General features: G+C 41.2%; 1 protein-coding gene across 2 annotated transcripts in view; it reads right to left on the minus strand.

The window, feature by feature from the left end:
* Nucleotides 1-25,509, minus strand: part of btaf1 (BTAF1 RNA polymerase II, B-TFIID transcription factor-associated) — a 111,580-nt gene that overhangs the window by 66,520 nt on the left and 19,551 nt on the right. The window contains exons 3-8 of one of the 2 annotated variants that reach the window (XM_055646618.1): nucleotides 19,683-19,797; nucleotides 17,728-17,871; nucleotides 8,140-8,303; nucleotides 3,625-3,770; nucleotides 551-680; nucleotides 250-318 (exon numbers count right to left, since the gene is read on the minus strand). In XM_055646618.1, the coding sequence (XP_055502593.1) occupies nucleotides 250-318; nucleotides 551-680; nucleotides 3,625-3,770; nucleotides 8,140-8,303; nucleotides 17,728-17,871; nucleotides 19,683-19,797 (768 nt within the window). Of the gene's footprint in view, nucleotides 1-249; nucleotides 319-550; nucleotides 681-3,624; nucleotides 3,771-8,097; nucleotides 8,304-17,727; nucleotides 17,872-19,682; nucleotides 19,798-25,509 lie in introns of both variants that reach the window. The other variant, XM_055646617.1, reaches the window with a different exon arrangement.

Here is a 25,509-nt window from a genome sequence, read left to right on the forward strand (position 1 = left end):
CCCCTCCCCCGACATCAGTCTGAAGAAGGGTCTCGACCCGAAATGTCACCCATTCCTTCTCTCCATAGACTCTGCCTCACCCGCTGAGTTACTCAGCATTTTGTGTCTACAAACAAAACAGTAATCCAGGTTTTGTTGGCCAAATTAGAATGACAGCTCTGATTTAATTTAAAGAATATTATGCCGATAAAGTAGTGCAGCATTTAACTGTGAGTACATCCACAAGACACATAACAAGGATCATCTTACCTCCCATGATGGGTTGAAAAGATCATTACAAAGTTCTTCGCAAAAGCTTTCCAATGGCCATTCGTTTGACTGAGTGGAAACATTGTTTGTTAGTACATCACAACTGTCGATCATAGCTGGTTAATCATTAAATTAATATAATTTGTGAAATATATTAATGTATTACTTAAACACATTCAGTAAATAAGGGGTTTTAATTTTTTCTAGTCTTATGAATCAGAAATCTCAAATTTGAGAAATGTATCCGCTGTTCAATTGCAGAAGATCATTTAATTCTAAACATGAAATATTTTCATCTCACCTCATCGAACAATGAGGAATTATCAAGACTGTTATCAATCAACATTTTTGATTCAGTTGCTGCCTGTTCAATAACAACATTTGCAAGTTTTCTGCGTTTTTCTTCTGGCTCCACATCAACATTATCATTGCTGTAAAATAAAGATTGGCAAAGCTATTTTAGTTGCATCATCTCATTAGGTATTTAACATTGATTTTGTACGTAATTTTGTTAAAAAGCTAAAGTAAACAAATTCATTTTTGGCAGTACAAAATCATTTTGTACTACTGCTGTTCAGAGACTTTGCATAGGAATAGTATTTTATAAGCTTGCCTGAAAGATATGTTGTATTCATGAAACCATTTTTTGTTCTATTATGGATGCTGAAAGATTAAGTAAATGGGTTTAGTCTTCGTAAATGTATAAATGAGGCTAACTGAATAATCCCTGATAAATGAAATACTACTTCCATAATTGTTCATGAAAATTTTGAAATACAATATTGAATGGCTACAAAATATAAACAGGATCAGCAGCACACATTAAATGGGCACTGTCGATATTTTGTGTCTCTTCGGTTTAAACCAGCATCTGCAGTTCCTTCTTACACTATAGATGGTAAATTGGTGTCAAAATGTTCTCCATATACATTAATAATCACTCTGAAGAAGGAGGGGGTAAAGTACAAGAAGGAAACGCATGTTGTGTTTTAATGTAGTGTGAAACTGCCTGTTCCTCCAATGGAATCAGGGGCAAGATTTAATAGGAACTGAGTGAAGCTTTTCATTCAGAGTTGTGGGTATATGGAATGAGCTGCCAGAGGAAGTAGACACAAAATGCTGGAGCAACTCAACGGGACAGGCAGCATCTCAGGAGAGAAGAAAAGAGTGAAGTTTTGGGTCAAGACCCGTGTTCAGACTAGTTAGGGGAAAGAAACGAGAGATATAGAGAGTGATGTAGAGAGATATATAGAACAAATGAATGAAACATATGCAAAAAGGTAACAATGATAAAGGAAACAGGCTGTTGTTAGCCGGCGCTAGGTGAGAACAGAAACCTGGTGTGCCTTTGGTGGGGAAGGGATGGAGAGGGAGGGATTGCATGGGGTTAGTTGAAGTTAGGGAAATCAAATTCATACCACTGGGTTGTAAGCTGCTCAAGCGAAATATGAGATGTTGTTCCTCCAATTTGCGAATAGCCTCACTCTGACAATGGAGGCCTCGGACAGAAAAGTCAGCGTGGGAGTGGGAAGGGGAATTAATGCGTTTGGCAACCAGGAGATTGGCTGTTCAGGTAGTGCAGCGTAGGTTCACAAGGTTAATTCCCGGGATGGCGGCACTGACATGCTGAGAGAATGGAGGGGCTGGGCTTGTATACTCTGGAATTTAGAAGGATGAGAGGCATCCTATTGAAACATATAAGATTATTAAGGGTTTGGACACGCTAGAGGCAGGAAACATGTTCCCGGTGTTGAGGGAAGTCCAGAACCTGGGGCCACAGATTAAGAATAAGGGGTAAGCTATTTAGAACGGAGATGAGAAAATACTTTTTCACACAGACAGTTGTGAGTCTGTTGAATTCTCTGCCTCAGAGGGCAGTGGAGGCCGGTCCTCTGGATGCTTTTCAAGAGAGTTAGATAGAGCTCTTAAAGATAGCGGAGTCAAGGGATATGGGGAAAGGCAGGAACGGGGAACTGATTGTGGATGATCAGCCATGATCACATTGAATGGTGGTGCTGGCTCAAGGGGCCAAATGGCCTATTCCTGCACCTATTGTCTATTGAGATCAGGTAGGTCCAGGCGGATTGAGCTCTGGTGTTCAGCCAGAGGAAGTAGTTGAGGCAGGTACTGTAAAAGACACTTGATAACAGATATAACTCTGCCCACTTGCAGTACATTCAATACACAAGAATTGCTAAATTATATCATTCCTAAACATGTTATACTTCAGGGTTTTCTTCCAATTGATCACATTGGAATCACAGCTAAAACTACCTAATTCTCCCTCATATTACAGAAATACAAAAAAAAAATTATACTGCTTGGCTGAACTACTGCTACAATTTTTCCACATATTAAGCAGTAAATTATGAACCTTTTTCAAATTGGTCCTCTCCAAATATCCCTCCTCATACAAGCCAGTTTAAAATGGTTCAATAACAACCTTTCAGTTACTCTTGTGGTCATTCTTTGTATAAATCCTAATAGTGAGTGTTGGTAGTTCATTGATTGAGTTTGGGTGCCGGAAAAATGTCATCAACAACTGTAAACCTGACCTCACAATTAGATACATACATACATACATACACTAGCTGGAAAGATTACAAAAATCCATAAATGAATTTTGGTTCTCACTGGTTCGGTAATTTTTGGCTAATGTCAGAATAATTGCTTACATTAGCTGACCTCAGTAAAGATTAAAGAAAACTCATATACATCTGTATTCTTGATAGCAATGTGACCGTATCAATTGAACCACAGATATCCATTCTACTCATTTCTAAATCAATGTGCAAATCCCATTTAACAAAATCTCCTATTAGTTTTTTTCCCCCATTTACTGAGTAATTTGAATTCCCCTCCAAAAATACTTTAAGTTACCACATGCCAGATGCATCATAAGCTGCCATCCATTATAGTTTCAGAGGTAGTGGGCAAACATTTTAAAATACCTAAAATAGAGTTTAAAAATACATTCTTTGTTTAAGTGTATTCAGATAACTACTGTGCTTGGTTCAAATGACATATTTAACAAGAAATTGGGAACATGGAACATATTCAGATAAGTGTGAAGTTTTGTATATTTGGAAGTCAAACCCAGGCAAGACCTTCACAGTGAACATTAGGACCCTGGTGTTATAGAGAAGAGGGATCTAAGGGTACAAGTACACAGTTCCCGGAAAATGGTTCGAGTTTCTACATTGAATGAAAAAGTGTAGCTAAAACTTAATCCTACAATGGAATCTCATCAGTACAAAATATTACAAAGTTAAACCCCAAAGCCATTATACGGGTTGTAATAACTGTCCATGGCTTTGTCATCAACTATTAAGGTTATTCAGCACAAGTTAAAACAGAAGCAAACATTGTCCATACCATTTTTCATTGTTTGCATTTCCTTCTATTATATCTCTGGATCGTTGTTTAGCGAACAGCTTAGCCATCCTCTTTGCTTTATTTTTCTGTCTGCTGCTCATTCCTGGTTGAAATTCAGCTTCAATCAGATCAGCAGCCTGAACAAGCTACCAAAAAGAGGAAAACATGTTAATCAGCATTATCATCATAAAGCACAGTGCTTGAAAACAAAGCACCCTAAATAATTGGTCATATTACCATGTTTATAGTTATTTCACATAGCTTATCAAGTCTACTGTTTAAATCGTGGTCAATGTATAGTCAGTTTCTCAATGAGAGCAATAGTTAAGTTGGCTTGGTAGTGCTTGAGCAAAAGAGAATAAACATCAATTGGGTATCTTGCTTCATGACGTCTGTGGAGCTACAATAAGCCACTTCTGCAGACTTTTCTGCATGGAGATCGGGTAGGAATATTCATCTCTTGCTAAGCATGTCAGAATAGAATGAGAAGTCCTCCCAAATCCACTTGCAAAATTTAATTATGATTGAAGTCATTCCATTAATTCATATTTACATTTGATAATTTCTAAAATATAATACTCCAGGAAAAAGAAACACCACAAAAAAAAATTAAAGTAGTTGACTATTTACATTCGGTCAGCATTAGAAGCTTCTAGCAATAGTCACTGCTTTGATTTTGTACTTAAAGTATCCTTTCAAAAGTTTACTTCTTCAATAGATTCTGGAACAGCAAATCCATTTAAACATTTTTTTAATGTTTCCATTCGACCTTGGATTAATTGAACATTTCTCTGATACATCCAAATTAATTCCCTGGTGCACTAAAGGTTCCTATGAATGTGAAATAACAGAAAACAGCTTATGATCTGCAAAAAACAGATCTGTACAAAATAACTTTTAGAAAACTAGCAATTAGTTTATGATCAAGTTATCCATTTTCAAATTTCCAACCCAAATACAAATAGGCAAAGGGCAAGAAACCCCACATATTTCTAACCCAGGTACATACTATGCACTGTCTATAAGACTAGAGAGATACTAAACACTACCCCTAAAATCTTCCAGCAGGAAGGGAAACATTGCCCCAGGGTAGCAACAGTTTAAGACAGCAGCAGCAGAGGTCTGGCATTAATCAACAACCCACGATGTGATGGTAATAAAGCCTGATCAAAGAAGTTGTACAAATTATTGCATTCTTTTGTGATATCCCACACAAAAAAAAGTTATCATACTGTAATTGCTGGGGTATTTAAAAGTGAAAATTACAGTTCATTAGGAATTTGACAATTGAAGATAGAAAGGCAAAGATCCATTGAAGACATTTACTTAAGTTGCCCAAGGAAGCAAGACATATTTTCCATCCACTAGGCTAAAAATATTTTAGTTGAAGCAGAATTACATTTGAATAACAGATCAAGGAAGTTAGAAATGTTAGTAAGCATGGTTTTTTTAAATGGTAAGTTCACTTAAAAAGATAGACAAAGATTCTTAAGACCATACAAAGCTTTAATTTAACGTCTGACGGGTGTGGACCTAGAGACCCAGAGGCAACAGTTTTACCTCCAAATCTCCCGCAGCACACAAAGAAATACCAGAAAACCGTGGTTAATATACGTTCAGCCACCTCCAAATATGGAGTTGTTTTTCACTCTTTGCTAAAAGCCAGTCATCCCAATGGCATCCTCTGGCCCCTTATTATCTGATTAACCTCTTCAACTTATATAAAAGCTTGCAAGAGAGCTGTGAACTATTCAACTTACGTAAGAAAAATAACCTTGTCATGATGATTTTTTTTTTCAAATCACATCATGCATTACAATATGCTTTTTACTACAGGAAAGCTTAAATATGACAACAATCAATTAATAACTAACTTTCAATATCATCAAGAATAAACTTAGTAACTGGATGTTTGTGTACATTCACAATTAGATTCACCGTCACATTTGGTGAAGGTTCTGGGTAGAAACAAGGCTACAAACACAAGTGTGTAGAAAAATAAAAACTGCAGATGCTGGTTTAAATCGAAGGAATACACAAAATTGCAGAAGCTGGTTTTGTGACTACCTACAACCCCAGTGCTTTGGTAGCAACACGTGTCATTCGCAGCAGCCTAGTGGATTTATGGATAGCTATTAAACCAATCATAGTCTGCCAGAACATTTAAACTGCACACTTATTGATTAAGATTGTTGGAAAATAATGTTGTAAACACTAGTGTTCCCAAATTCCTTAAAATTCAACAATGTTAATTTCTACCTATCCCTAAACATATTACAGAAATTACTTTGGGTAAATGGCCCTTCGTCAAATCTATAATTAAATGATTAATTCAAGACACAAAAGGAAAACTTGGACCCTGCTTTAAGAACATTTATAAAACCTTTCTCTCTCATAAGATGGTCAGATGGAGTACAGAAAAGAGATAGTTTAGTAACATGATTTAACGACAACAGCCGCTCCCTTAATGTCAGCGCAATGAAGGAACTAATCAGCAAGTTCAGGAAGTGGAGTGGTGTAGATGATCCAGACTGCAATGATGCTGGAGTGGAAGTGGATCATAGTTTCAACTTCCCAGGCATATACATCACCAACAATATGTCCTGGTACAACCACATTGATGCCAAGGTCAAGAAAACAAAACAACCCCGATGCTTCCTCAGAACACAAAGGAAATTCAATAATATTTCCAATGACTCTTACAACTTCTACAGATGCACCATAGAAAGCATGCTGTCAGGAAGCCACACAGCTGTGCTCAACACCACAAGTATTTGCACAGAACTGTGAATACAGTCCAGTCTACACGCAAACCAACATAGACGTTCCACCCCCTCCCACCAATTGACTCCTACATATCGTGCTGCAGCCAACATATTCAAGGACACTTTATATCCCAGTCATTTCCTCTGCAAAGGATAGAAACGTTTGAAAGACCAAAGTTATCATCTTCACTCCATAACCAAAGTCCAGCCACTGATTCCAGTAAGTTTGTATCTTAGAGCCATATTTGACTCCTAGACGAGCCTCGAGCCTGTAATCAAAACCATCAACAAAAGTAACAAATTGGACCTCCTTAATGCCTACTAATCCTGCAACTACCTCATTCAGCTTTACAATTTAAGAAACCTCAACCACTCTTAGCAACTCCTGACTAACTTTTCCATCCACACATTAAATCCCAAAATGCTGCATTAAGCCCTGTTCATCTTCACCCCCATGCTTGCTGACCCACAGTGGATCCTACTTCAGCAATGCTACAACTAAAAAGTTCTCGCTCTTTTCAATTATGCCATAACTTTCACCCTCTTATTTTGGGGGCATCTTAGCTCTTATAGCACTTCGAGAGATCTGCGCACTATTCATTCTGGCCTGTAATGATCCACAAAATTGATCCCAACATTGGCAACTGAGCCACGGGCATCAATGCCCCAAATGCTAGTGAACAGCTGCCTTTCTTACAAATCTTTCTATAATACCAACTCTGGTGGAGCTTTTAATTCATGATAAAAGAAACCAAGGCATTCAAAACCAATGTAATGGGGGAAAAAAGCGGTTTTAAATTGACAAGTTTGGTATTTCCACATTTGCCAGTAAACTTGCAGATTCTATCGCTTTATACACACTTGCGGTCAGAGCAAGATCTGTTGGCATGCTCCTTGGAAACTACCAGGTGCTTGTTTAATTTTCCACTGAAAAAATGCTGTTTAAAATGAAGACAACTGTAAACTGCTTAGAAAATAATTATTACCTTTTAATCATTTCCTTTTCTCAAAGACATAAGTAATGGGAGGAGTAGGGGCCATGTGGGTGTTTTAGCCCACGAGATTCAAAAACAACCACATCCAACTTTAATCTCCTCTCTTATCCTGCCAGTTTAACATGCACCTCAACTTCCCAAAATTGTAGCCAAGAACCTACTTCAGACTGGCACACATTCAATGACTCAGCTTCCTTAACTCTCTGCATCAGAAAATTCAAAATATTTACAAACCTCAGAAAATAAATTTCCCTTCAAATCAGTCTTAGAAAGGTGATCTCATTCTGGAATAATATTCAGAGCTCTTAATTTTCCATAAGGGAAAATATCCCCCTGACCTGTCAAGGCCCCTCAAAGTCTGGTGTTTCAGTAAGATTACTGCCCATTTAATCTGAATGTCAATGAATAAAGGCCAAATCTTCGGTTCTTCTTCAAATACTTCAACTCTGGATTTATCCTCTCCAAACTGTTTTCAATGCTAAGAAATCCCTCATTAAATATGGATGCATGTAGGAAGGCTTCTCTTCATTTACATTTCATCCCATTGCAATAAATGCTAGGAGATCCCACTAATTTGGTAACTTCATTAATCTGTACAAATTCCAATTGACAACCCTGAAGCTTTGTTCCATTTTAATAGTTGCACAATGAGAAACATTGCTACACACATGCAGTGTTTAAGCTACAAGAAGCACAAAAGAAGCCAAACCCACTGCATGATTCCTTGAAGTCAAACAACCCGAGGTTCTACCTACAGGCTGTTTCAGTACTGTTGGAGTTGGAGAGGGATTATAAATGAGATCTTCATCATTAAATAGCTCTTCCGTGTTCATTCCTAGAGCCGCTCCCATATCAAGGCCCAATTTCTTTTGTAACAACTTTCTCTGGTGAGCTATTCTTTCCTTGTGATCAATTTCACCTGGAACAAAGCACAAAGGGAATTAATTAGTAGGGTTGATTAACAACTGCTTGGGAAAAATGTAAATCCCAGGCCTGATGCACTGTAACAGCAAGGAACTAATTTGATTTTCACACTTGCAATAATGTAAAATAGTGTCTATAAAAATGCCAAAAAGCTAAGAATATAAACAACAGCACAAGAGCACGGGAGCACCTCAAGGCTGCGTGCTCAGCCCCCTGCTGTACTCACTCTATACTCATGACTGCGTAGCTGGTCATAGTGCAAACTATGTTCATCATCAAGTTCGGTGGCGACACCACTGCTGTGGGACATATCACTGATGGGGACGAGTCAGAGTATAGAAGAGAGATCGACCGACTGACCAAATGGTGCCAGCACAATAACCTGGCCCTCAACGCCAACAAAAAATCAAGGAACTGATTGTGGACTTTGGAAGGGGTAGGATGGGGACCCACAGTGGAGAGGGTCAAGAGCTTCAAATTCCTGGGCGTGCATATTTCCGAAGATCTCTCCTGGTCCATGAACACTCAAGTAATTATAGAGAAAGCACATCAGCGCCTCTCTTTACTGAGAAGATTACGGAGAGTCGGTATGTCAAGGAGGACTCTCTCGAACTTCTACAGGTGCACAGTAGAGAGCATGCTGACCGGTTGCATCGTGGCTTGGTTCGGCAACTTGAGCGCCCAGGAGCGAAAAAGACTACGAAATGTAGTAAACACTGCCCAGTCCATCATCGGCTCTGACCTCCCTACCATCAAGGGGATCTATCGCAGTGGCTGCCTCTAAAGGCTGGCAGCATCATCGCGAACCCACACCATCCTGGCCACACACTCATCTCCCCGCTACCTTCAGGTAGAAGGTACAGGAGCCTGAAGACTGCAACGTCCAGGTTCAGGAATAGCTACTTCGCCACAGCCATCAGGCAACTGAAACTCTGAACATTAATAGACCATTATCTGTTTATTTGCACTTTATCTGCTTATTTATTCATGTGTGTATATATTTATCTAATGGCATATTGACACACTGATCTGTTCTGTATTCATGCCTACTATATTCTGTTGTGCTGAAGCAAAGCAAGAATTTCATTGTCCTATCTGGGACACATGACAATAAACTCTTGAATCTTGAGATCAGAGATAAGAAATGTATATTTGAATTTTTTGAGGCAGGGAACTAGTAACTCAGATGCAATCTTAACCAGCCAGATGCAGTGCTGCAAGAAGTCAATGGTCTGCAGGTCATATGCGGCATCTTGACAACTGTACTTACAATCTCAAGACACTGTGCAATTTACAGATCACCCAGATTCACATTCTTTTATAGCTTACAGACTGTCAGCATTTCAACCACGATAGCCACATCATTCAAACTCTGGAGAACATTCACACAAAGCTCTTGTCCCATTGCTGTAGTTCGTACATAACAGGGTGCAAGCATGATTTCATATCATAGCTCTGGAGAAGACTGTATCACTAAGCCTGCAAACAAAAGGCAGCGTACATAAAAAGGGCAACCTCACACCTAACCTAAACTTATACTGATCAATTTGCAAGCTACAGATTGTACAAGCATTTTACCACTGTTCCTTGCCCTTCAGCATATGTGCACTTTCATGTCAGATACAAGAACGGCATTCTGATTAGGCAATGCAGGAAGGCAACAATATCAATAACAACAAAATAGAGCTTATCATCAATCCTACCCTATTCTCGATGGCGGTGTTCTGGCCCCTCATTACTGACAGCACTGTCAGCTACAGTCCAGATCGCAACTCTGGTTGTACTTCAGATACCTGGCTGGCTGCAAGCTTGACTCTGGATCTCAGGGTCACATACAGGAATAATAAGCGAGCTAGATGTTGGACCATCACGATTTTCAAAAAAATCATTGTTGGATTAGAGTTTTACTGCACTATCATGAATAGATACATCTGTAGCAAGTGTAATCATAATCTCAATAGCAATTTATTATCCAAGTATGTTTTGCAACATACGAGGAATTTGGTTTGCCATAGTCATACCAAAAAAGCAATAAGACACAACTACATAAAAAGTTAACATACATCCATCACAGCGGCGCCTCCACATTCCCCTGGTGATGGAAGGCAAAAAGTCTTATCTTCTTTCCTCCCATGGTCGGTGGAGTCAAACCATCTGCAGCCGGCAATCAAGCTCCCACGTCGGGGCAGTCTAGGCTCCTGCATCGGAGTGGTTGAACTCCTGCAGCTTGGAGTTCCCGAAGCGGGTCGCTAACTAGGGACCGTGAGCTCCGTGATGTTAACGTCCGCAGCTCCCACAGGTTGCAGCACCAAAGGCCGACCCCTGGCAAAGGGATTGCCCACTCCTAGATGTTAAAGTCCACAGGCTCCACGGTTTGGGAGTTCTAGAAGTCTCAGCAAGAGGCCGCCAACTCCACAATGTTAAGCCGCAGTGCAGATGGAGATACGACACAAAAAGAGTCGCATCTCCATCGAGGAAAGTGGTAAGAAAAGTTACCCCCACCCGCCATATAATACAAAACTAAAGATAAACTAAAACATACATTTTACAACAAACTAAAAACACAAAGGAAAAAAACAAACAAGATGTTGAAAATCAAAAGTAGGTTTTTGTCTTGTATCTTATCTTTTCCTACCCACTGTAATCCCAGGTTGCATGGCTCCATCAGGAGTTTTTCTACCAAGCCAATTTTGATGATGGTCACTCAAGTTCACCACCCATACCATGCTTCTTCCACAAGGTGTCCAACATAAAGCAATTTTGATTATTCATAAGTAGGCAGCTGCTGATAATTAGTAGCCAGGTTAATCTGCCTGTATTTGACCAGTTGCTTGAAGACTTCATCTGAACTGCAACAAGATTTAGGATTCCCAGGGTCCTAATTACTGACATGATTGCTTGTACACGATGTAAAAAATGAAACAGACTATAATACTTGCTGATAATGGGTTATCTGTGATAAGCTATTCTCTGGGACAGCTCTGCCAATTTAGACGCATCTCAACATGACAGCAACGACATCTCAACACTTTGGGCAAGAGTCTGAAGAAGGATCTTGATCCGAAACATCACCCATTCATTCACTCGAGAAGCTACCTGTAACTTTGTTACTCCAGCATTTTTGGTCTATTTTCTGTGTTTTTAACATGCCCAAATCCATCCAATGGCAACCTTCATGCTGGGTGGAACATCCAGTTTTATTTGTTTTTACTCCTTGTCATAGCTTTTTCTACAACTAGAAAACATTTGGGATATCAATCCAACTACCCCGTTTCTACTCAAATCATTGAAGTCATTATCAATAGTGCTGACAAGCTAAGGTAGCGTGTCTTAATAACTACTGTCCAGTAGATCTGATATCCATCATCATGAGTGCTTCAAGAGGCTGGTTATTAACTCCTGGCTTCCAGCAAACCTTGCTCCACTGCAGTTTGCTTACTATTTCACAGGACCATGGCAGACGCCATCTTCCTGACCCTACATATATCCCTGGAACATCTAGATAACAAGGACACCCATGTCAGACTCCTATTTATTGACTATAGTCCCCCTTCAACACTGTAATCCAAAACAAATTCCTCAATCTAGTTCTTAGCACCACATCTGCAACTGCATCCTTGACTTCTTACCCATAGACCACAATCAGGGAGAACAGGCAACAAAACATTCTCTGTGAAAATTCTCAACACAGTGCCCCACAACAATGTGTTCTAAGACTCTTACTTGTACTCCCAATGCACTGCTCTAACCCCATTTAACTGTTTGCAGATGATGCTACTGTAGTGGGCTGGATCTTGAAAAGTGACAAGACGGGGTACAAGAAGGAGATAAGAGATATGTCAAAACAACAAGTGTGTAGGAAAGAACTGCAGATGTTGGTAAAATGGAAGGTAGACACAAAATGCTGGAGTAACTCAGCGGGACAGGCAGCATCTCTGGAGAGAAGGAATAGGTGATGTTTCGGGTCGAGACCTTTCTTCAGCCATCTGGACCCGAAACATCACCCAACTTCTCTCCAGAGATGCTGCCTGCCCGCTGAGTTATGCCCCTGTCCAACTTAGGAAACCTGAACTGAAACCTCTGGAGACTTTGTGCCCCACCCAAGGTTTCCGTGCGGTTCCTGGAGGTTGCAGGTGGTTGCCAGAGGTTGCAGGTAGTGGAAGCAGGTAGGGAAACTGACAAAAACCTCCGAGAACCGCACGGAAACCTTGGGTGGGCGCAAAGTCTCCAGAGGTTTCCATTCAGGTTTCCTAAGTGGGACAGGGGCATTACTCCAGCATTTTGTGTCAAGACAACAAGTTTGTGTGTCATCATTGATGGAGAAGGAGCTAGAAATGAGCTAGAAACTTCAAGAAATGAGGATGGAATCAATATCTTTAGTGCCGAGGGAGAGATGGTCAGGAATTTCAATTTTCTAGGCGTAAATATCACCAACAATTTGTCTTGGACCAACTTACTTGAAGCTATGGAAAAAAGTACACCATTGTCTCCCACTTCCTCAGAAAACCATGGAAGTTATGCACGTCTCAAACGACTCTTACTAACTTCTTCGGATGAACTGTAGAAAGCATCCTATTGGCATGCATTACAGCTGGGTTTGCAACAGCTCTGTCTAAGACACGGCTCAAATTTAGCGGTTGCCCGGGTGCCATTGACCACCCAAGCAAATACTGGTTTATACCGATAGACACAAAAAATTTGGAGTAACTCCGCGGGTCAGACAGCATCTCTGGAGAATAGGAACGTGACGTTTCGTGTCGGCGGCTGTATTCCTCTAGTATCTTTGATTGCGGGGCAAAGATACTAGGTGCGTGGTGACGAAGGGTCGGAGCGAATGACGGGCCTTGAACAGCGGCAACAACGGCTCCATCTCCTCCTCCTCTCGCACCCCGCCTGGCGGAAGGAAGCCTCCCTCTCTCTCCCTCCCTCCCTCTTCCCGGCCTCGGCGTGCGAGAGGGCTTGTTTTGAAAGCGCCGTTGGCGGATTTGCAAGCAGCGGCCGCTATCGTCCTGATATTCGTCCTATACTGATCCCCTTATTCATCCTGTAGTGAAGACCCATTCATCCTGCACAGACCCTCCGATCCACACTGTCCGGACCCCCCCCAATTCATCCTGTACTGATCCCCCCCATTTATCCTGTGCTGATCCCCCCCATCCATCCCGTACTGATCCCCCATTCAACACCACTGACATCCCCGTGCTCTCCCCTCACAATTTTACATACTCCAACCAACACGTACTAATTCATCTGCCTCAATCCATCCATTCCGCACCGATTGCCTTCTCTAACCCCCCACCGCCATCTATCCACCCCGCACTGATTCACACACCCCCTGACCCTATTGTGCTTCATGGTCTTCAGAGCGAACATTGACTATGTTTGATAACGGAATGCAATCAAATGTGTTTTAATTCCCAATGTTATTATTTGTTTTGACACCTTTAAACATATTACCAAAATAACATTTGCTGCAGTTATGTCCTTTGGCCATCACTTGTCAGTTAGTGTAATGTTTAACCTGTCAGATGGGTATGGTCGGTTTTAACAGCTATTATCATAAAATGCCTTTAGAAATTTCCTCGCAACCTGTATATTTTGTTATGGATAAATTATGTGGGAAGCCAGAGTGTTTCTGTGCCAATAGCAATAACGACCCATGCTATGGCCATGTCATGGTAATTTTAGGTCCTTCACAGAAAACATGCTTGCATCAATCTGTAGTGTGTATGGTTAAGCATATGTGTTACCATGGTCCAGGATTTATTGACACAGGTTGATCATATGCTGAATAATCCAACCACATTTTTGTTTGGAAGTGGAAAGAACTAATAGAAATTGCATTAATTGCAATGTGTAAAAAGAGTTGAGATATTGTATTATAATTTTGCTGCATGTGGTATATATCATGTCTTGATTGGCGAATATGTTTAGTTTGTGAGTTATTTGAAGCAGAAATAATATGTGAATGTAGACAAAAGTGCTGGAGAAACTCAGCGGATGCGGTAGCATCTATGGAGCGAAGGAAATAGGCAACGTTTTGGGCCAAAACGTTGCCTATTTCCTTCGCCCCATAGATGCTGCTGCACCCGCTGAGTTTCTCCAGCACTTTTGTCTACCTTTCTATTTTCCAGCATCTGCAGTTCCTTCTTAAACATAATATGGGAATGCTTCATTGAACATAATTCCGACTGGTAACTACGCACTTCGTCCGAGCACATTATCGCACGTGTCATGCAAACCGTCTTAAATTACCACCTAAACTGTCATTTGGCAACCTAAAAAGCTGTCAAGGTTGCCCGACTGGCAACAGGGAAAAAAGGTTAAGCGAGAGCTCTGTAAGACCACAATAAATTGCAGTGAATTGTGCATCTGGCCCATCACACGAACACCCCCCCCCCCCCACCACGATCAACTCCATCTACATTTCATGCTGCCTCAGGAAAGCATCCAACATAATCAAGGAGGACATAATCAAGATGCTGCCTGACCCACTGAGTTACGCCAACAATTTGCGTCCACCTTTGATATAAACCAGCATCTGCAGTTCTTTCCTACACATAATCAAGGATGATATTCACCCCGAATTCCCAACCTCTCATTGTGGCCTTTGCACTTTAAAAAAACAAATTCTGCAATTTCTCTGTGTGTACAATACTGTAAACACTACAATGCTATATTCTGCGCTCCGGTGTTTTTCTCTTTATACAACCTGTTGTAATTGAAGTAACAAGCAACTGCAATTGTACATGCAATTATAAACTTACAATATGTACATAGCTTGCTTGTAAATTGTAATTGTGCATGGCATGTTTGTACTCGCGTACAGTGAGAGTTGACTCATAACCGCGCCAAGCATATTTTTCATTTTATCTCGACACATGCAAAAATAATAAATCAACATTAATGCTAAGCACCACTCGAGTGAATTTGGAGTTTAATTACATCTAAATTTATTGCAGGCATGACCCATGAGTAGATCGGAGAACAATATTCAAGACTAGGTAGTATCCACGATAAAAATCAAAAACACATGGCAGGCACCATTTGAGAATTAAAACATAAAATTTGAAGTTGATGACAGTCCATTTGAAGTAACATACTGCTTTATCAGATTAGCAATGTCAACATTTTGCTTTTGCATGCTATGGTTATTGAATGTCAGTCTCAGTTCAGCTTGGGACAGGATTGTAACCACAAACAATTTCTGCTGCTTCATCAATGATCCTGCTTCTATCATTAGATTAGACGTAGGGATATTTGCTGCTGATTGCAATATTCGGTTCTACTAAAAAAAATCCCCATAGAGAACAGTGCATACATAAACGCAGCAGATAACAATCAGGTTTATGTTGGTAAGTGGCAACAAACGCACAAGTAGAGGCAATGACCACCAAATAAAAGTTAAGAAATAAGAGTTACTCTGCAACTCCTTGGTTCACTCATCCCTTCCCACCCTAGCTGCCCCTTCCCCACCTACATTTCCCTGCAACCACAGGAGATGTAACACCTGTCCCCATAACTCCTCGCCTCTATCCAGAGACCACAGCAGGTGAGATAGAGATTCATGTGGATCTACTCCAATTTCATCGACTGCATCTGCTGCTGCTGCTGATGTGGCCTCCTGTACATCAGCGAGACCAAGTGGATCTTTTGGTTCATAACGTCATGAGAAATAGGAGCAGAATGAGGCCATTCTGCCCATCAAGCCTGCTCTGCCATTTGATCATGGCCGATCTATTTTTCCCTCTCAACACCATTCTCCCGCCTTCTCCCTGTAACCTTGGACACCCTTACTAATCAAGGACCTATCAATCTCAGTTTTAAAAATATCTAATGACTTTGCCTCTACCACAATCAAGGGCAATGAATTTCACAGTTTCGCCACCCTCTGGCTAAAGAAATTCATCCTCATCTCCATTCTTAAGGTACGTCCTTTTATTCTGAGGCTATGGCCTCTGGTCCTGGACTATCCCATTACTGGAAACATCCTCTCTACATTCACTCGGCCTAGGACCTTCATTTTCCTGTAGGTTTCAATGGGTTCCCCCTCATCCTTCTAAACTCCAGCGAGTACATGCCCAGAACCATCAAACGCTCCTCATACATTAAGCCAATCATCACCAGGATCATTCTCATAAACATCCTTTGGGCCCTTTCAAATGCCAGCACATACCTACTCAGATATGGGACCCAAAACTGCTCAGATATTCCAAATGTGGTCTGACCAGCACCTTATAATACCTCAGCACTACATCTTTGCTTTTATATTCTATTCCCCTTGAAGTGAATGTTGCCATTGCATTTGCCTTCCTTACTACCAACTCAATTTGCAAATTAACCTTTTGGGAATTTTCATTTAGAATCTTCCCCATTTAGGAAATAGTTTAGTTTTATTCATTCTACCAAAGTGCACGACTGTATTCCATTTGCCATTTCTTTGCCCACTCTCCAAACCTGTCCAAATCCTTCTGCAGACTCCCTGGCTTCCCCTACACAACCTCCCACCAATCTTCATATCATCCACAAATCTGGCCACAAAACCTTTAATTACATCAAAATCATACAACATGAAGAGTAGCTGACCCAACAATGACCCATTACGGAACATCAGAAAAGGCCCCATTTATTCCCACTATTTGCCTTCTGCCAGTCAGCCGATCTTCTATCTTTGCTAGTATCTTCCCTCTAATACCATGGGCTCTCATCTTGATGAGCAGCCTCACGTGCGCCACCGTTTCAAAGGCCTTATGAAAATCCAGTTAAACACCATCCACTGCCTCTCCTTTGTCTACCTGCATTTACTTCCTCAAATAATTCCAACAGATTTGTCAGGCAAGATCTCCCCTTCGCAAAACCATGCTGACTGCGGCCTATTTTATCTTGTGCTTCTAAGTACTCGGAAACCTCATCCGTAACAATGGACTCTAAAATCTTACCAACCATTGAATTCAGGCTAACTGCCCGATGATTTCCTTTATTTTGCCTCGCTAACTCCTTAAACAGTGGAGATACATTTGCAATTTTCCGGTTCTCTGGTACCATTCTTGACTCTAGTCATTCTTGAAAGATCATTACAAATGTCTCCAAAATCTCCAGAGTTACTTCTTTCAGAACCTCGGGGTGTAGTTTGATCCAGTGACTTATCCACCTTCGCGATCATTCAGCTTCCCATGCAGCTTCTCCTTCGTAACAATTTAAACTAAGGAATGAACAATAGATGCTAACTATGTGCGTGTTTTATGAACAAATAATAAAAATTGCTACGTTGTTTGAACAAAGCAGCATGATGCAAGGATAGAGTAAGAGCGACACTGGTATTGTTATTATTAGGATTGTGCAATAAATTTCAAATCAATGACTACATAACTCAAATAAAACTGAATTTTTTAATTACCCAAAATGAAAGAGTAATGTACCTGATTTTTCATGTTGGATTTCAAACTCGGCACCAGCAGAGCCAAGCAGAGATGCTCCATGTTTCAAAAGACGTGATATGTCAAATCTATCAAAGCTCAAACGATCCAAAGACGTTTCATCCGTTGGATTTTCTGACGCTAGCTCTAAAATTAAATTGAATAGTGATTAGTCATTAGTGTCCACATTATACACTTTATCCTGTTCCCAGTTTTCTGCACTCTTGAACTCGGGTTGATCTCCTGGCTTGACTGCCACAGCAAAACAAGGTAATACCAGGACTTGAAGTTACAGGTTGGGAGGGAATTGCACTTCTGCTGTCCAGGGCACTTCGCACATGCCAATTTTGATCTGCCTGTTATGCTCTGTGTGTATCCTATTCAGTCCGATGAAAGTGTCTGTCAGACAACATGATGGAGAGGGTCCTTCATATGAAAACAAGCTTCATCTCCGCAAGAACTTTTAAGTGGTCCATCCTACCAATGTTGTCAACGGCAGGTGCAAGATCAACAGGTAGACTGCTGAAGAGAGGCTCAAATAGGTTTCACTCATATGTTGGTTGGTTCACTGCCAGCCACAGGACTGGTTTGATAGCAATGTCCTTAAGGACTTGTCTGGCATACCATCAAGCTATCTTTGGTAATGAAAAATGATGTCCTAAATTCAGTGTCCTCGCTAGTTTTAGTGTTTCTTTCGAGTACTATTCAGAAGAGAAGTACCAAATCATCACCCGAGAGCTAACAGTTGGTGGTACTCCTTATCCATGCCTTGGGGCACTATAGCTTCTTTAATGTTTTAGTTTATCATTGTCACGTGTATTGGGGTACAGTGAAATGCTTTTGTTTGGGTGCTATCCGGTCAAAGAAGGCTACACATGAATACAAATCAAGCTGATCACAGTATGCAAATGATAATTTAGTGCAAGGTATAACATTGAAGTCCAATAAAGATAGTTCACAGGTCTATAATGAGGTAGATGGGAGGGCAGAACATCACTCTAGTTGATGAGAGGAACGCTCACTGTCTAATACAGTTGGCAAGAAACTGACCCTGAATCTGAATCAATATTGAGGATACCCAGAGACATTCCTTCATACCCATGACCTGCAAGCTCCCCTCTTCAGTGAATCTGACCTGCTAGGACAAGATACGACTGACATTGTAATGAAGGAATAGTATGTTGTCTGGAAATTATGACTTTGTGAGCCAGACTATGTCAGACTACTGTTTGATTATTCCATAAAATTCTTCACCAGACTGGAGACTAGTTTCCCAATTTTTGTGGGGAGTCCTGTCTGGGAACATCTTTACCATGCTAACGTTTGGTGCCTTAGTTGACGAGGGATGATTTGGCCTATCTGCTGTGAAACAAAAGCATTAGAAAACTAGAAAGACTGATGATGAACTGCAGTGCAAAAGAATATACAAAGGCAAGCAAAACATGGCATGTTGGAGGACTCGGTCATGATGAGAAAAGGTTAACACAAGCTTGCACCATATAAAAAATGAATATGTACAACCTGAAAAGGAAGCAGAATTGTTATTTCAATCATATAGGGCCGTAAAGACTAACCAAACATCTTAAATTCCCATGCTGTTACTCGTACACAACAGGTCTCGCAGTCAGTCAGCTGTAATGAAGAATTTAGTTCAGTTTAGAGATGCATCGTGGAAACAGGCCCTTTGGCTTCATTACACCTGTGGACAGGATCGATCCCGGGTCTCTGGAGCTGCAAGGCAGCAATTCTACCGCTGTGCCACTGTGCTGCACCTGATTTGTATAATTCTAAACGCTATTTGCCAATCACCCGTTTAAGAAGAGAAATGTTAAACAAAAATGCACTAGATACAGTTCATCAAGAATATTTTGAAAATATTATGTAATTGCATTATCAACGTTCAATTATTTTGATTGAAAAGAAATGGGTGATAAGAATCATGCACATAAAGCCAATACCTTGCTTTAGTTTTGGAGTAGGATTCCATTCTGTTACATTCTTCACAATAGCTTCTACTGCTTGGCCAGCTGCAATGCGAGTGTCCCAATTAGGACTGCGTAAATATGTTAACACCTAGTTTTTGTTTAGAAAACAGAAAATTCCAATTTATCCAATTTTGCAAAATATAGCTAACCCTAAAACAAGTTTGATTTCATTAAACAAATAGACAAATTCATTCATTAAGAGTGTTTATAAGAAACAAAAAGAGAATCAATAATGTGTATACTTCAGAGCACAAAAAATGTTTGTAGGCAAATAAATATTTCCAAATCAGTCAAGGGAACACTAGAACCAACTGGCACATGAAACTCACAAATATGAAAATAATTAGTTAATTTTCTTTAGTAACAGGAAGCAAAGAATAAATATTGGTAGGACACCCAAGAAGACTCAGCTGTTTAAACTGTGGTTTTAACATTCACCCAAAAGACTGCAGCAAAATATCAGTTTAGATTTTTTTTAGCTTAAATCTCTGGAGTGGGACTTTAACAAAGAACCTTTCACGTTCGAGGCAAGTGACCCACTAAGCCAAATCAACAACCAAGTATAGGGAGGTTTCACGGCAGTCGGGTCACGACCCATGACCCGTACTGTTGCTACGCTACTCCAAATGGAGTACACGCGATGAACTGCAGGTAGGCACTTACCATTGTTTCCAGTGTAGCGGGCCCGTTAAAACCCGCTGAAATTGTCAATTTTTGCGCTGTAAATAATTATGGAAATCGGGATAAGCGTGAAAGACATTTAGCCTACTTCAGAATTCCAAAAGTCAGGAGAAATGACGGTAGATAGAAGCGAGAGCTGAAGGGACAACAACAGCCAGAGTGCTTGGCGAACATTGGCCGTTTGCTCACTGCATTTCATCAACTAAGGCATTATTTGTGTTTTTCTTGATTCCTTTGGCATCTAAAAAGTTACAGGTGATAAATCTGGCTGTAAATGTTTTAAATCGCCCATGGCTCTCGTAGGTTTTTACATACAAAAAGAAAACGCCTCTGAAGCAAAATTTATAGCCAGATTTATCACTTCTGAGACTTTTTAAGATACCGAAGGAATCAAGAAAAAACACAAATAATGCCTTGCTGTTGATGAAATGCAGTGAGCAAACACGATAATTCCCAATATTTTTTATTCCAATATCTGCACGACCAATGTTCGCCAAGCACTTTAGCTGTTGTTGTCCCTTCAGCTCTCGCTTCTATTTACCTTCATTTCGCTTCACTTTTGGAATTCTGAAGTTGGGTACATGTCTCTCACACTTACCCCGATTTCCACAATTTTTTACAGTTCAAAAATTCAACATTTTGGCGTTTTTTAACAGGTAGGAAGTTACGGATGTCCTCCAGATGGATTTAGTGGCTCCGCGCGTCAAGCTCTATAACCCAATGCAACCCCCCTATTGAGTCTGCCCAAGTCTCTGATGTACAACAAGACAACTAGGTGGTCACATATAGCCCATACAGATGACTTTTTAAAATCACACATGAAAAGATCATGCACTCATTTATCTCCTCCCGTCCTGATTACTGCAACTCCCTTTACACTGGCATCAGCCAATCATGCCTGTCACATAGAAACATAGAAATGAGGTGCAGGAGTAGGCCATTCGGCCCTTCGAGCCTGCACCGCCATTCAATATGATCATGGCTGATCATCCAACTCAGTATCCCGTACCTGCCTTCTCTCCATACCCCCTGATCCCCTTAGCCAGAAGGGCCACATCTAACTCCCTCTTAAATATAGCCAATGAACTGGCCTCAACTACCCTCTGTGGCAGAGTTCCAGAGATTCACCACTCTCTGTGTGAAAAAAAGTTCTTCTCATCTCGGTTTTAAAGGATTTCCCCCTTATCCTTAAGCTGTGACCCCTTGTCCTGGACTTCCCCAACATTCCTGCATCTAGCCTGTCCAACCCCTTAAGAATTTTGTAAGTTTCTATAAGATCCCCTCTCAATCTCCTAAATTCTAGAGAGTATAAACCAAGTCTATCCAGTCTTTCTTCATAAGACAGTCCTGACATCCCAGGAATCAGTCTGGTGAACCTTCTCTGCACTCCCTCTATGGCAATAATGTCCTTCCTGCAATTCACGCCTGCAATTGGTCCAAAACACCGCAGCGATAATGATAATAATAAATTTTATTTTCGGGCGCCTTTCAAAGTCTCAAGGACACCTTACAAAAATGAACAGAAGAGAAAAAAAACATATAGTCGGAGAAAAATAAATAATAAGGACATCATCAATACACAAATTAAAGATAGAAATCGCTCCAAAGACACAAAATCAAAAAATCAGAAAACATAATGTGAAGAGAGAGCAGCGGCAGCTAAAGCGTGCCAGCGTCCACTCTCCCTTCCGACAGCCATCTTGGACACAGACTAACATGTTAACTTACACACAGAAAAATCATCCCCCCCACAGTGGATACCACTGTGGGGGAAGGCCAGTCCTCCCCATCCCCAGTTCACCCAAAGTCAGGCCTATTGAGGCCACCGCTATTGCCTCTACGGAGGCCCGATGTTCCTGGCCGTTCTGGCCGGGTGGTGTTGCCCCGGCGTCGGGAGAGTCCTCACAGCGGCTGGGCCACCTGGAACGGCCGCTTCCTAGCTGGGGATTGTCGGCTTCCGAAGTCGACAGGGCCGCGCCGGATTGGAGCTCCCAGGCTCCCGATGTTAAAGTCGGCTCCGCCCGCTCCGCTCCGCAGACCCGCAGCCCGGAGGTGTTGATCTCGGCGGTCACAGCTCACCGAAGCTCCAGCGCGTTGATCCAGCGCGGCGGCCCAGGCAAGGCATCGCCCGCTCCGCGATAGCGCTCTAGCGCTGTGCCGCCAACAAAGCCGAGGTGCTGGGCAGTCCCCGCCAGGAAATGGCGCTCCACGCCCGCTGGTAGGCCACGAGGACGGGTCGACGGGCAGCCCGGAGAAAAAAGCTGCCTCACCGACCCAGTAGGGACCTAGAAGTATAATTACCTCCTTCCCCCCACATTAAGAAGTCCATTTCTCCAACAAACGAAGAACACGACTTACTAAAAACTTTTAAAAAAAATGAATTAAACGGACGGCTGCTGGTTAGCAGCCGTTCCCCATGATGGCTCCTCCTCCTACGATACTCCCGACGGGCAGCCGAAAAAGGGACCACATTACCCCGATTCTGGCCTCTCTCCACTGGCTCCCAGTGCGGTTCCAAATCAATTTCAAGCTCCTCCTTTTTGTTTACAAAACCCTTAACGGGCTCGTCCCCACCAACATCAAAAATCTGCTTTCCCACCACACCACCTCCAGTTCCCTCTGATCTGCCGACTTGGGGTTACTGACCATCCCGCGGTCCAGGCATAAGCTCAGGGGCGACCGCTCTTTTGTGGTTGCAGCACCCATCTTCCCATCAGCACTGCCCCCTCTATCAACTCTTTTAAGTCTAGACTTAAAACTTATTTCTACTCTCAAGCCTTTCTTGAGGTTCTCTGAGGGAGCGCTGTATGTATTTATGTATGTATTGTTGATCTATGTACCACTGTTTGTAGCAAGTTAGTACCTGCACTAATGTAAAGCACTTTGGTCAACGAGAGTTGTTTTTAAATGTGGTAGAGAAATAAAATTGACTTGACTTGACTAAATTGTGGAAACAATGTATTGCAATTCCAATTGCCTGCACTGTTTACTAACAAAAACGTTTGCCGATTCCTATGTTGTACAGTATTTTTTAAATAGCTACAGTAATCTTTTAATTGATTCAATATTTAGCAAACAGAAGTGATTGATGCACTCTATAATTTTGTATTCAGGTTCATTACTCTTTGCTTGTGATGAAGATCATTGAGGAGAGCAAGTTCTCTTCTGCAATTTTTCAAATTTTGGAAATACATTTAAGAAATGCTTCAGTCAATTTAAGCCAATTAAGATACTCGTGCTGATATCTGTTAAATGCTACAACATGCAATAAAAATTGACCATTTCCAAGAAAATCTTTGAAATCAGTTACATGGGCACATATTACAGCAGGTCTTGAGCTTGGCTTGGTAATCCTCCACGAATATCCCACCATGAATGTTTGACTTCCTGCCTGCTACCTAGTTTAAAAACTCCCAAGATGCTGTTGCTATAATAAACAACACAGCTGCCATATGGTTATACATCATAACTATGAAAACATACCAATCATTCACTGCATAATGCAAAAAATATATTTCTGCACATAAACAATGTCAAATAATGCACATAAACATAGCCAAAATTACACCTTCCGCTGTGCACCTCAACAAAAACAGCCAGAACATAATGGATCAGGTGAAGAGAAACATTTCCCTTCCACACACATTTAGTATTCCAGCGATCCGTGCCGTATGTGTTTTTTGGGGTGTAACCAATAAATAAAGTCCTCTCATCTGTAAAGTGCACATTTTCATTGGAACACACTGTTCTGCACTTCATTAATCTGATTTCTATTCTGAATTTCTTTTAGCCAAAAAATAAGTTGCAGGTATTGAAGCTAAAAATATCCAATATCAGATTGTATTCAATTAATGGAAAGCCAAGAGCTTGGACAGGAATTTAAGGCATACATTGAGCTTCTATATACTTTAAAACAAAAAGCATATACAAAACAGAGCAAAAAATATAATTTCCCAATAGAAAGTTAGGAATATCTTGCAAAACATTTATATTAATGTTTTTAGCAGTACAGCTAATTTCAAGATTAAGAGACATCCCTTGGGTAACCCCGTTTAATTAAAAAAATTAGTTAAGACCAAAGTTGGACCCTTGAAGACTGAAAAAGGTACATTTATTATGGGGAACAAAGAAATGGCAGATGAGTTGAACAGGTACTTTGGATCCGTCTTCACTAAGGAGGACACAAACAATCTTCCTGATATACTAGAGGCCAATAGACAATAGGTGCAGGAGTAGGCCATTCGGCCCTTTGAGCCAGCACCGCCATTCAATGTGATCATGGCTGATCAACCCCAATCAGTACCCCGTTCCTACCTTCAACCCGTATCCCCTGACTCTGCTAACTTTAAGAGCTCTATCTAGCTCTCTCTTGAAAGTATCCAGAGAACCGGCCTCCGCCGCCCTCTGAGGCAGAGAATTCCACACTCACCCCTCTTTGTGAGAAAAAGTGTTTCCTCGTCTCCGTTCTAAATGGCTTACTCCTTATTCTTAAACTGTGGCCCCTGGTTCTGGACTCCCCCAACATCGGGAACATGTTTCCTGCCTCTAGAGTGTCCAATCCCATAATAATCATATGTTTCAATAAGATCCCCTCTCATCCTTCTAAACTCCAGAGTATCCAAACCCAGCCGCTCCATTCTCTAGCATATGACAGTCCCGCCATCCCAGGAATTAACCTTGTAAACCTACGCTGCACTCCCTTAATAACAGGAATGTCCTTCCTCAAATTAGGGGACCAAAACTGCACACAATACTCCAGGTGTGGTCTCACTAGGGCCCTATACAACTGCAGAAGGACCTCTTTGCTTAACTCTTACTATCAGGGGATACACTCGAGAGAATCTGTGGTGACAGAGGAACTGAAGGAAACCCACATTAGGCAGGAAATGGTGTTGGGTAGACTGATGGGACTGAAGGCTGATAAATCCCCGGGGCCTGGGTCTGCATCCCAGGGAACCTAAGGAAATGGCTCTAGAAATCGAGGACAAATTGATGATCATTTTCCAATGTTCTATAGATTCAGGATCAGTTCCTGTGGATTGGAAGGTAGCTAGTGTTATCCCACTTTAAGAAAGGCGGGAGATAAAAAACAGGGAATTATAGACCAGTTAGTCTGACA

This window comes from Leucoraja erinacea, chromosome 15 (genome assembly GCF_028641065.1).
Source record: "Leucoraja erinacea ecotype New England chromosome 15, Leri_hhj_1, whole genome shotgun sequence".
In the NCBI taxonomy this organism is placed as follows: domain Eukaryota; kingdom Metazoa; phylum Chordata; class Chondrichthyes; order Rajiformes; family Rajidae; genus Leucoraja; species Leucoraja erinaceus.